Source organism: Oppia nitens, unplaced genomic scaffold, assembly GCF_028296485.1.
Source record: "Oppia nitens isolate AA-2021 unplaced genomic scaffold, nextdenovo-longstitch-racon4-pilon3 scaffold1_pilon_pilon_pilon, whole genome shotgun sequence".
In the NCBI taxonomy this organism is placed as follows: Eukaryota; Metazoa; Arthropoda; class Arachnida; order Sarcoptiformes; family Oppiidae; genus Oppia; species Oppia nitens.
Genome location: NW_026533199.1, coordinates 1393875 through 1408370, shown reverse-complemented (window position 1 = coordinate 1408370; position 14496 = coordinate 1393875). Strand labels below are relative to the sequence as shown.

At 30.3% G+C, this 14496-nt stretch overlaps 1 protein-coding gene across 1 annotated transcript; it reads left to right on the top strand.

The window, feature by feature from the left end:
• Positions 1–7920: 7920 nt before the first annotated feature.
• On the top strand, positions 7921–9270 carry LOC128952245 (39S ribosomal protein L15, mitochondrial-like). The gene is made up of 3 exons (XM_054297603.1): positions 7921–8207; positions 8371–8516; positions 8598–9270. The coding sequence occupies exons 1-3, from the start codon at positions 8112–8114 to the stop codon at positions 9223–9225; spliced, it is 870 nt and encodes a 289-aa protein (XP_054153578.1). The 5' UTR covers positions 7921–8111; the 3' UTR covers positions 9226–9270.
• The last annotated feature ends 5226 nt before the right edge of the window (positions 9271–14496 follow it).

Genomic DNA, 14496 nt, shown 5'->3' with positions numbered 1-14496 from the left:
ATTTTCTTTAAATTTTAATTGTTATGCATTGTATATAAAGTTTTTTTTTCTATTACCCTCAGTAATCATTATATTAGTTATGTATTAAATTTTATACTGTATTAATAATTATTATTATTACCATTTAAATATCTTTTATTTTAATTTTATCTTTTATTTTAATTTTATTTTATCTTTTATTTTATCTTAAATACCTTATTATCATTTTTTATCAATTTTATAGTATCATATTTATAAAAAAAAATGAAAAATCATATATAAAATAATAATTGTTTTCATCAATAAATTTATTTGTATTATTTAAATATTACAACTATTAATATGTGATGAATCACTAATTAATACCATTAATTAATAATTATTTATATTATAACTTATATTTATTCTATTTAATATTATATTCAATGTATTTGTATACAATCAATATTCAATGTAAAGGACTGACTCTCTATATAGCATTGCTATATAGTATTATATAGCAAAGCATTAGTCTTCCCGTTACCCATAGCAACTCATCCAGAGCATCACTTAGTAAATAGAAAACACTATTTATTCAACTATTGATTAACATTACCTCACTGGCTTAGTGGTTAGCGTTTCACATAGTGAAGCATAATACCCGAGTTCGCGTCTCCCTTGAGTTTAGAATTTTAAACTAATTTATTTAAAATAAATAAATTAGTAAATATGAAACAAATTATTATTTTTAGTCTTTTAAAATGTCCTCTTTAATACTTTTGAATCTTAGCTCAATAGCTCAACTAATTAAGAAGTTATTAATGTTTTCTTAACTTTTTGCTAAGTTTTAGTTTTACTTTTCTCTGATTGGTCTAAAGTTTATAGAGTAATAAATCACTTTCCAATTCACATACTATTACTTTCTGATTGGCTCATAACATAGAAAATAGGGGAAAAGTTAATTACCTTTCGAAAATTACCGTATAAAACAGTATATATTTTACTGACACTGCAATTGATTCCGACCCCCTCTGAAGCAGCCCCTCAGAACAATTATACCCGAACACCTATCTAATTAGTGGACTCCGCCGCTTGTATATAAGTAGCATACCATCAGTGGTATCTTCAGATGAGTTCTGGACTTCAGTTAGGAATTAAGAACCTAATTAGGTAGTGAGTCTGCTACCGGCTGAAGTCACTCCACCCCTCTAGCTCCCCTATGGCTCAGTATGCCGATACAGTATGTAGTACTGCCCCTCACGAGTAACACATAGTACATTAGTACTATGTAATGTACTCACAGAGGTATCAATAGTACACAATATACTGTAACACTAGACAGTCTATCCTATGTGCTGTTGACCGTGTCGGACCAACAGTAATCGGTACTCTGTATTTCCCATATAATAATAATAAAGTATTTATTACTATACATTGTGTGTGTTATTCTTTCATCGGACACTCATCGTATCGTTAGACGGCCTAACATCACCCATCTCTCGGAGTCAACTCTACATATTGGCTTCTAAACGGATCGATCATCTCAAGACCCGTCACATTTGGCGCAGTCGGCAGGATCTGCAACGGCAACATTAATCGCCCGCTACCGTCTAACATCTCAACACACCGTACTGTATGTAAAATATACTTTAACTTTTTCATCGACGATATTTCTCATACGGCTTTCAATTGGTGCCGTCATCGCCTGGAAATATTATTACCGTTAAAATACTTATAAAATTAAATAACTTAGAAATTTTTCATACCGAAAACATGCATACGGTTTTCGCATAGTGCCGCTACCGCTTATATATATTTCGCGTCTAAATACTTTAAAAATATAAAAACTTGTATTTTTCTTAACCGACATTTTCTATACGGTTATCGCTGCATACACTAACCGATTAAAAACTAAGTCATTTTCACGGCAAAAGACTTAGAAAATTTTCAAACATTTTTTATAAAATTTATATATTGTATAAAATTGTAACGGATCGTGTCTGACTGTATTGTCACAGTACATAACTATCAGTGCATATACGTAAAGGGCTTGCCCCCGTTCTCCAGAATAAGTGTACGGTAGAAACGCAAAGTCTACGGGACGTGTGCCATAGAGCTATCCACTCCTTATATACATTGCAAAGTAAGCCGTACTCTTAGATCTGATCACTCAGTGGCTGGAATCGGTGTATAACATGCATTGTTAAGTACTAAATATAGTCTGAATACTAACCGAAAAACAATATATTTATACGTAACACACTACGACTACTGACCGACAATGGCTACTCCTACAACTACCGCTGACACAACCGTTTCTACCACTACTAGCGCACAAGTAGTGACTACAACTTCTACTTCACACCGGTATATACCAGTTGTAGTACCCACATCTACTGGTACACAAACTACACAATACATTCAAGTACCAGTCATGTCTACAAATGCTGATCCATTAACTACATTTCCCAATCAAATGCTTTCATCGCTACCGCCACCGAACCGACCAAATCTTTTCAAACTTGAAAGATTTGATGGTATAGATAAGTCAGTAAGAGTTCAGACTTGGCTTAAACTATACGAAGAACATACCGATGGCATGTCTGATATTGATCGCATACGCTCCCTTAAATATTTTCTCAAAGGACCAGCACTTGAATGGTATGGAGATGAAATCGTCGGCACAAACATTACTGATCGCCGTGTAGTCAACGTAATGATGACTCAACGCTTTGGGTCTGACACGTCAACACCGCTCATTGACGCTCAGAGACGGTATCTCAGACGTGAAGAAAAAGTAATCGACTACTATCGCGATAAGATGAGATATCTACGGCAATGCAGACTTACAGTACCCGATACTGTACAACAACTAACCGATGGGTTGCCTACTCACTGGAAACCATATTTTGCAACGGTTATCTGCAACACTACTAACCGTTGGCTTGAAGTAGCTCAACAACTCGAGTCAAATATGAAATCACAATACAGACCGTTTACTAAGCCGAAACACAAAACATTTCCTCGCACTATGACCGCTACTGACAATAACGCTCCGAAATGTCAATATTGCTATAGACTTGGAAACGAAGCCTATCACTGGCACCGAGAATGTCCAAACAATCCCAACCGTGGTAACACCCATACTATGCCCAATAAAACAAATAAATCGTACGGATCCAATCGTCATAATCGTAACGCAAATAATCGCAACGCTCAGGCCCAAGTGGCTGTGCCAACCGCTCAGGCTTTACAAACCGTGCACTTCCAATCAAACGAAACTTTAAACTAAACATGCGGCCGATACCGGACTTCATTGACATTACGGTTCAACTGAACACACATACCGCACGTGCATTTATTGATACTGGCAGTACCGTAAACATCATATCACAAAAGCTAGCAAATCAACTAAAACTGCCTATTGATAATAACAACCGTATAAACATACTTCAGGTAGACGGTAATGTCAACAGTATTGGTCGCTGTTCTCCTTTACTTACAATCGGATCGCAATCACATATAACTACATTTCACGTACTCGCAAACTTTCGTTATCCGCTATTACTTGGACTTGAAGTCGGTAAACGTTTTGGTCTTATAATAAACTTAAATACTCGTAAAGTCACCGCAAGCTTCACGCAAGTAAAGCCACTCGTATCACTACACTTGGAACCTAAACAAAACTCATCGCTTGAGAAACTACTCAAAACGCATACAAATGCATTCGCACAAAACGATACAGACATTGGACGCATACAAATTGTTAAACACAAAATTATTACTGTACCTCATCCGCCAATTCAGCTTCGCCCTTACCGTAGGCCTCAACATGAAAACGACGAGATCGTAAAAATCATACGCGAAGCCGAAGCTAAGGGACTCGTACGGAAAAGCACCGACAGTCAATGGGCTTTTCCTGTAACAATGGTACCAAAGAAAGACGGAGGCAAACGTCTTTGCATAGACTACCGTAGACTTAACGCTATCACTATCGACGACAAGATGCCGATGCCTCGTATAACTGATGTATTAGACCGCTTACAAGGCGCTCGTTATTTCACTACATTAGACGTTGCATGGGGTTACTGGCACATAGAGATGGATCTCAATAGCGTTGACAAAACTGCATTTGTCACTCACGAAAACCATTACGAATGGCTTGTAATGCCATTTGGCTTAAAGAACGCACCCGCAACTTTTCAACGCATTATACAACAAATACTTGGCCAACTGTTGTATAATGGAACCATTAATTATTTAGATGACATAATCATATATACTAAAACTTTTGATGAACACATCATTTTATTAAACAAAGTACTCACATTACTAACACAACATAATATTAAACTCAAACAAAGCAAATGTCATTTTGCTAGAACTGAAGTCGCATACTTAGGTCATGTAGTTTCATACCAATGTGTGAAACCATCAGAAGACAAAATCAAAGCTGTTAAAGACTTTCCTAAACCGCAAACATTACGTCAAGTCAGAAGATTTCTTGGACTGACCGGTTATTACAGAAGATTTGTTTCTAATTTCGCTAAACTATCAAAACCGTTAACCGAACTCACAAAGAAAAACATACCATTTCATTGGGGACCAGAACAAGAAAATGCATTTACAACATTAATCAATGCAATAACACAACCACCTATACTAGCATTGTACGACCCAAACAAAAGTTGTCGCCTCTATACCGATGCATCAAACATTGGTATCGGTGCTACACTTACACAATTAGGAGATGACAATAACGAACATGTCATTGAATACTATTCCCGTAAACTAAACAATGCTCAGCAGAACTACTCCGCTACTGAACTTGAATGCCTCGCTGTTAAGGATTCTATTGAACACTTTGAAGTATACCTTAGCCGAGAGTTTGAAGTCATAACTGATCATAAAGCACTTCAGTGGCTTTTCACACTTAAGAAACCTAAAAAGCGTTTACACATGTGGGCTGTAGAGCTGTCCACTTATCCAATGAAAATCATTCATAAGGAAGGACGTAATCAACAACATGTCGACGCCCTGTCACGAGCACCAATAACATTACATCTAACAGCTACTGAACTGATAGATGCGCAGAAAACAGCAGACCTTACATATGTAAAGTCTCCAATTCTAAAACATGGTGTCACTACTGTCAACCATAATGGTATACACAAAGCAGTAGTACCGGACACACTCAGACCTAAACTTTGTGAAATTTTTCATGACAACCATGGACATCCAGGAAAAGCAAAAACAGTTAAACTTATCACTAACTATTATTGGTGGCCAAATATTATTCACTTCATTAAACGATACGTTTCATCATGCCGTACATGTCAGCTTACAAAACTTGATCACAGGCCAACTCCAGGAAAATACATATGTCCTGAACCACAGTTGGAGCCACTCGAGCTTGTAGGTCTGGATACCATAGTTATGGGACCAGCAGCTAACACATGTAAACATAAATACATACAAGTATTTATTGATCATCATTCCCGATATATATGGGCTTTTCCTACAATTAAAAATACTACAGAAACTATAATCACATTATTCATTAATCTTATTAATTCCGGAATTCAATTTAAACGCATATTAACTGATTGTCATAAATCATTTACTGGAAAGTCATTTAAAGACTTTCTGTCACTTAATCACATAAAGCATTCACAATCAACCCCTTATCATCCACAAACCAATGGTATCGTCGAACGAGCCAATGGTACTATTATTGAAAAATTAAGAGCTGAACTGATCGATAAACCAAAGCGTAAATGGAATACATTACTTAAAGATGTAATCCGTAATTACAACAGAACACCACATGAAATCACTGGTTTTTCACCACAATTTCTAATGCTTGGTATTGAGGACAAACCTACATTTAGTTCACCATCTGTAACTATAGATGACGCTAGACAACTAGCAAATGATAAAACAAAACAAGCACAAGAAAGAAGGAAAACTCGTTTTGATGAAAAACATCATCACATCACTTATGAACCAGGAGATCGTGTTATCAGAATCATACCAGACAATCATCCGACAGTTGTCAAGACATCACCGAGATGGACTGGACCTTATTTTATCATTAAGCGTATTGGTGACGTTACTTATGACATCGCGACTACACTCTCCGGTCAAACATTCAGAGCTCACGTGTCACAGCTTAAGGGATTTGTCTCACGAGATCAAATCTTTTCAACGGGGGAAGAGTGTGATGAATCACTAATTAATACCATTAATTAATAATTATTTATATTATAACTTATATTTATTCTATTTAATATTATATTCAATGTATTTGTATACAATCAATATTCAATGTAAAGGACTGACTCTCTATATAGCATTGCTATATAGTATTATATAGCAAAGCATTAGTCTTCCCGTTACCCATAGCAACTCATCCAGAGCATCACTTAGTAAATAGAAAACACTATTTATTCAACTATTGATTAACATTACCTCACTGGCTTAGTGGTTAGCGTTTCACATAGTGAAGCATAATACCCGAGTTCGCGTCTCCCTTGAGTTTAGAATTTTAAACTAATTTATTTAAAATAAATAAATTAGTAAATATGAAACAAATTATTATTTTTAGTCTTTTAAAATGTCCTCTTTAATACTTTTGAATCTTAGCTCAATAGCTCAACTAATTAAGAAGTTATTAATGTTTTCTTAACTTTTTGCTAAGTTTTAGTTTTACTTTTCTCTGATTGGTCTAAAGTTTATAGAGTAATAAATCACTTTCCAATTCACATACTATTACTTTCTGATTGGCTCATAACATAGAAAATAGGGGAAAAGTTAATTACCTTTCGAAAATTACCGTATAAAACAGTATATATTTTACTGACACTGCAATTGATTCCGACCCCCTCTGAAGCAGCCCCTCAGAACAATTATACCCGAACACCTATCTAATTAGTGGACTCCGCCGCTTGTATATAAGTAGCATACCATCAGTGGTATCTTCAGATGAGTTCTGGACTTCAGTTAGGAATTAAGAACCTAATTAGGTAGTGAGTCTGCTACCGGCTGAAGTCACTCCACCCCTCTAGCTCCCCTATGGCTCAGTATGCCGATACAGTATGTAGTACTGCCCCTCACGAGTAACACATAGTACATTAGTACTATGTAATGTACTCACAGAGGTATCAATAGTACACAATATACTGTAACACTAGACAGTCTATCCTATGTGCTGTTGACCGTGTCGGACCAACAGTAATCGGTACTCTGTATTTCCCATATAATAATAATAAAGTATTTATTACTATACATTGTGTGTGTTATTCTTTCATCGGACACTCATCGTATCGTTAGACGGCCTAACATCACCCATCTCTCGGAGTCAACTCTACATATTGGCTTCTAAACGGATCGATCATCTCAAGACCCGTCACAAATATATTTTAAATTATTGATTACATATTATATTATTACATATGCATTACATATACTTAGGGTTAGATTGAGATTCCCAGGGAGGGAAGTTCCCAAATAAAATCCCTCCAATTTTCCCGGAAAATATGGAAAATATATTATATTCCCTCCCTTGATCGTTAGAAAGGGAAAATATAATTTGTCATACATTATAAAGTACCTAATCTCAATGACTATGTGTTTCAATTGGGACCAGTATGTTAGCAATAACTCAATCAAAATATGATTCAAATATTATTAAACATTTAGTAAAAACATTAAATACATTTTGCAGTCATTTACTATACAAACGTGTTTTTAATTAAACATTATGTAATGTGAGTTATGGTACGATAGGTGGTACCACAAGGAAATGTCTTCCCAGGGAATTCCCAGGGAAGAGGGAATATAAGGAACTTATGGAAAATAAGACGAGGGAGGGAATCTGATCTAACCCTACATATACTGTATTATATGAATCCATTGGTTATATGGTATATAATAGGTGTCACTATTTTTTTGTACATAACATGTGTTTGTATTGTTGTTGTTGTTATAGTTTGTAGTATTGACTGCATTATTGCCAATCAATTGCAAACACTTAACAAACTTGTGGTTAAAAGACAACAACAACCAATTGATCCACAATTTTGTTGTTATAATTGTCGACAATTAGTGTCACCACCGTCTCTGGTCAAACAACTAATCCATCCGATCATCAGATGAGTAATCCGACAGAAAAGGCGTTACAATTGTTGCGGTATTTGCCGCGCGTTTCGCATAACAATCTGTCACCGAATCCGTACTTCAAGAAGAAGGTAATTACCGAAACAAACAGACAGACAGACAATACGGTTATTATATTATTATTTTTTTGATGATAATCTATTTTTTGTATTTTTTGTTGTTGTTGTTGTTGTCCACACATTTGTTGATGACTTTCGGCTGCTTTTCGTCGTCGTCGCCGCCGCCGTCGTCCAGACGCGTAAGGTTGGCCAGTATTTACAGCGCGAAAAGATCAATCATAGCAACCGCGAACGGCAACGCTATTGGCCGGTTGGCTACGAAGGCGGACGGACACCGTTTTACTTGAAGATACCCATCGAGAACTACTACAAGAATCACAAGTGAGATATCATTTAGTTTTTTTTTTGCTAATCGTTTAGTTTACCGATAATTTGTTTTGTTTTGTTTTTCCCGGTATATAGATATCGCCGACAATATCCGCCGCTAACATTGTTTCAGTTGCAACTGATGATAGACAACGGTGCCATCAATCCAAGCGAACCAATTGATTTAACCAACATTTGCAATACAAACTTCTATCGTATTGAACCGCAATTCAATCATTTTGGTTGCCATCTGACTGATGAAGGTATCAACGAGTTTAAGGCCAAAGTAAACATTGAAGTCCAGTATGTCCGCGAACCGGTTATTGCGGCCATTGAACGTAACGGCGGTGTTATTACCAGCGCTTACTATGATATCAATAGTATTATAGCACTGTATCGGCCGATCGAGTTCTTCAAAAAAGGCGAACCAATACCCAAACGCCTGTTGCCGACAGTAGATCTGGTCGAGTACTATACGGATCCGAAAAACAGAGGCTATTTAGCCGATCCCGTAAAAGTTGAAGAAGAAAGAAAACTGTTGGCCCAGAAGTATGGCTACGAGTTGCCGGACAATAGTGTTATGTCCAACGATACGGTTATGAGAGTACGCAAAGATCCGCGTCAAGTATTTTTCGGTTTAGAACCCGGTTGGGTCGTCAACTTGAAAGACAAACAAATTTTGAGGCCAACAGATCCCGATTTAGTCGAATATTACCGAAATTGATGGACCATTTAAATCGGTTAATCAATCAGTTAATCGATGATTAGTTTTATATATATATATATATATATATATATACACATCACTGATATGTATGTATATCAGTAGTCATTTATTTAGTAGCGTTTATATAATTAAAAAAATCTTCATTATTATGTTAAATGTATTATGAAATTAAATAATAAAAATAATTATCAAATTTTTTTCAAAATAATATTTGAAAATCTCTTTTAAATCAATAGAAACATCATTAATATATTTACGGTTACCGTAAATCTCAATATATTATAAGTTATACAGTATATAGTATATTGTTTTTCTTATTTTATATCATTATTATAGTTAGTAAACTATTGGCTATTTTTCCTATAAATTGGCAAATAATGAKAAAATTTTGTTAACTTTGATAATTTGATTTAATAATTTAAAATATTTAAGTTTTTTTAGTTAAGTTAAATTTTTAATACTAAAAATAAATTCTAATATAATATTATATCTCTCTATAATTTTAATTGTATTGTACTCTAATAATAATAATACCAAATATTATATAATTAATTGCTTTCAATTTTTTTTTCTTTTTGAAACCTTTGAAACCATTTTAACAATTATTAATTTCTTCAAAAAAAATGTTTGAAATAAATCTATAGTTTAAAAATCAAAATAAAAACAAAAATGCTATTATTTACTGTACAATATGTTAATAACCTATTGAATAATCAAAATTTTTCAACTAGCAATTTAAGCACGTRCAGTTATTAAAAAATAAATAAATATTTTAAAGTTAAAAATTGGGTCCAATGTTATAAAAATAAAATAAATTGGGATATATATGATATTAATATATATATATATGTATATTAAAATAATATACTAGCATAAAATGATATTGCATAAATCAAATAAAAATAATCTATATCATATTTCACCCCAAATTATTATTATATAATATGATCTACCATCTATTTAATTCAATGATAATTTCTAATGGCGCCAATAAACTTTTTTTGTACTTCAAAAAAACAAAAAATTTCAAGGTTAAGTAATAGTCATAACTTATAATATATACTAATAATATATCGTAAATTTATATATATATATAATATAATCTTGAAATAAAAATATTATATTTTGTTTTTGTTATCTTAAAAATATTTTCTGCACAAAATACCTTACTTTATATTATAACAGTAWATTTGTTTAATTACTTTTCAAAAATATTCAAAAAAAATATGATCCAAATGATTGGGTACTATTATACTAATATCTACCCCCTCCCACCCCCACCCCCATTTTATTAACCATACAGTTTAATACAATTAGGCAATAACTTTGACACTTAACCCGCAACAACAAAAAAAATTGAAAAACTAACAGTATATAAGTTGGAGCACAAAATTTTATTTTCACAACTATCTAATTAATAAAACTTTTCGACAAAATTTTTATATTTTTAAACCAAACATTTAGTATATACTGTATATAATCAGTTTTTTCCCAACAATTATTTCGAGACAAACAATATGTATAAATCATCGAAAAGTTCGGGTAATGGTGGCCGTGGCGGCGGTGATGAAAATAATCGCCCCAATAACCAACGGTTTGGTGGCGGCGGCGGACACGGATCGGCCAACAACAACAATGGCAATGGAGGTGGACATGGCCCGTGTCAACGGTGCTATAATCACCATCAAATGGCACAACATAGTAATTATATATATATATATATATTAAAATTATACTAAATTATAATTGATATATAAATTTATAAAAAAAATATTTATTTAATAAAAAATATTTAGCCTATTTAAAAAAATTATTTTTTTTGTTTTTTTAATTAATTTTTAGATAATGCCTACACTTGCAAATATCGTGATTGTGAATGTGTGCGATGCCGTAATTGTTAACGATTTTGAGTAGTATTATATATATATATAATATTTAACTCACACTCCTATGAAATTCTAACCTACCCCCACCCACACCCCCTGAACACCTATCACCCAGTGGTGGGCGAGCAGGAATGGGTTACTATAAACCATATAAACTGTATTAACTTTATTATATATATAAATATATATATATATAGATTTTTTTAGTAATTTTTTTTAAAAATTAAATTGTCTATACACTTTATTTGTATTTCAATAGAATTTATTGTTTAATTGTCATTTAATATCACAATAAATAAATTGATAATAAAATTTAAATAAATCAATATTTTTTAAATCTAAATATTTTGATAAAACATTGTTTTCAAAAATTTTAAATGCTTTTAATTAAAACAACTTTTAATAATATTAAACTATTAAATATAATTATTTATAAATAATTTAATTCACAAATAATAAACTTTATTTTAAGCTAAATATGTTTTTAATTATTTCTATTATATTAAATCAATAAAATTGAAATTATTATCATATTATAAAATACTTTAATATATTATTATTATTATTATATTTTATTATTACTTAAAAAAACCAAAATAAATATTTTTAACAACATTTTGAGTATTATAAAAAAAATTATATTAATGTAGTAAATGATATGACTAATTTTTATATACAATTTATAAAAAATAACCCTTAATTAACAACAGTTACTAAAAATATTATTAAGAAAAAAAATGAAAAACTAACTAACAGTTAGTTTATATGATAAGTAGAAACACAATTATATCCATTAGTATTATCTATTATAATATATATATAATTATAGACATATTTAGAAAAAACAATTCAAAATTATATTTTTATTGAAAAAATAGTTTTCCTTAAAAACTATTGTGTGTTAAACAACAACAAAAACGATGTTAAAGTCGACAATAAGTTCAGTTAACGGTACGGGTGGTGGTGTTGGTGGTGATGGTAGTGGCGATGACAGCAATAAAAATAATAACCAATTGTTTGGCGGAAGATACGGATCGGCCAACAAATACAACAACAACAATGATAACGCAAATCACTGGAACCGATGTCAACGATGCTATAATCATCAGGAATTTCAACCAAAATGTATTATTATATAAAAATATTTGATTTTTATTAAATAATTAATTTTCTTTGAAAAAAACTATATATACTATAAATTTATATGTTATTATATACCATATTATAACATATTATCATTCATTTAAAGTACTTTTAATTATTTTTTAAAATCTAGATCATCCCTGGTGCAAATTTATAGATTGCATTTGTAACCGGTGCCATAATAATCAACTATAATAAAGTTATAACGTTGTGTAAAACATACCACTCCTAATATATATATAAATTTATATATAATTTTTGTTTAATATTTGAGAATTTAAAAAAAAATATTTTATTATATATAAAAATTATAATGAATAAAATTATTATTATATTAAAAACAAAAATTACTAATAATTATGAATATTTTAGTTAACTTTATAATTAAATTATTGTACTATAAGTATTGAAAAATATAATAATTATTATTATTTTTATTATCAGGACTATTAAATTATTGTTCCCTAAAACTACAAACTTTATTATAAGATTTTAATGTTAAACTGTTTTTTAAAATTTTTCTATTATAAATATATTAAACTTATTATTCATTTTTACAACAAAATTAATATTTTTATTTTAATTATAAGACAATGAAATATATACTTTAGTATTGTATAATATAATATTTATTAATTTATATATATATTACAAATTATTATTTTTAATCTTTATTATAAATTAAATAAACTTTAAAATGATATATTTTTAATTAATGGTGTCTTAAGTAAACTATGATATTATATATATATATCTATTTGAAATAATATTCATTAGATTCATAAGACATCAATTTTATATAATAATTGAAAACAAAAATAACTTTTTTAATGTAATTAATATTGTTTTTTGAAATTATATATATATATTAAAAAACATATTTAAATTTTCTATTTTTAAAAATTTTACGTCATTAACCAACAAAATTTTTTTTTTTAATTTTGCAAACATATAAATATTAGGTATTTTTAGTTATTAACTTACAAACAGTTAAACAGTAGTAAAAACAATTAAATAAAAGGTATAACAAAATTATAGATTATTTTTTTTAATAATCAATTAGTTTACTGAATAAGTTTACTACTATTTTGTTCACAATTAACTTTTTGTTTTTTTCCAAAATATAAAAAAATTATATACAGATTCTATACTATAAATTTTATATAGTATAAAATATACATTATTAAAAAAAATAAATAAAAATAATTGATGTCAATGTCGATGATGATGATGTCTAATGGTAGCAACGGTTTCATCAATCAGACTACTGGTGCTTGTAATCAACAGCGTTGGTCAATGTTATGGTTGAGACTAATGATAGTCATCTATTGCTATATAACTTGTTTGACTACTACTGTCCGTATGAACTGCGGTAATGAACGAGACTGTCCATCGGGTCAGACATGTTGGTACGTAAAGGGTCACGAATGTTATAAACGTAACGATTTAAATAGTACTACTGTTCCTCCCGTGGATATCATCAGTAATACACCGCTTCCTATTATTATTAATTCAACTGATTGTCTATTAACTGGTTGTCCAAATGATGATAGATGTTTAGCATCATATCATTATAAGTGTATAGAGAAAAAGTAATTAAAAATTATTTGTAATTTAACCAACAAAACAAAATACAAAACAAAATGTATTACATTTAAAAAATTTTACTAAAATGTATTTTACTTTGTTTTTTAAAAAATAATCTTGTTGTTAAATAAATATATAAATGTCTAATTTAATTTAATTTTATTATTAATAGATTACTGTCAATAGATTGGTATATATTTTCTGAACAATAATATACTAACAATTTTTTTTATATATAATTTATTTCTATTATATTATAATTTTTAACAATAAATATTTTCTAGTATATAATTTTTTTTTTGAATAGAATTTATAATTTCATTTTAAATAAATATTAATTTAAATATAATTTTTGTTTTGTTTATAAAATGTGTTACCTATATTGAAAAAAATATTGTCGACATTTATGATCACAAATAAAAAGTTGAATCAATTTATTGGATGTTAAGACTATTTGCGCTATTAGTTTGATTGGTTATGAAATCACAATTTAGATCTCAATATAATAAATCTTTAACAATACCTACCGTTCCTCTATAGGACTATCTAATTGTCGTTGAATTATACGATATATACATATAGTAATAGTAAAGATATTATTTATTATTCATCATTTCATTCGGTTATATTATAATTGATTGTATTATATAAC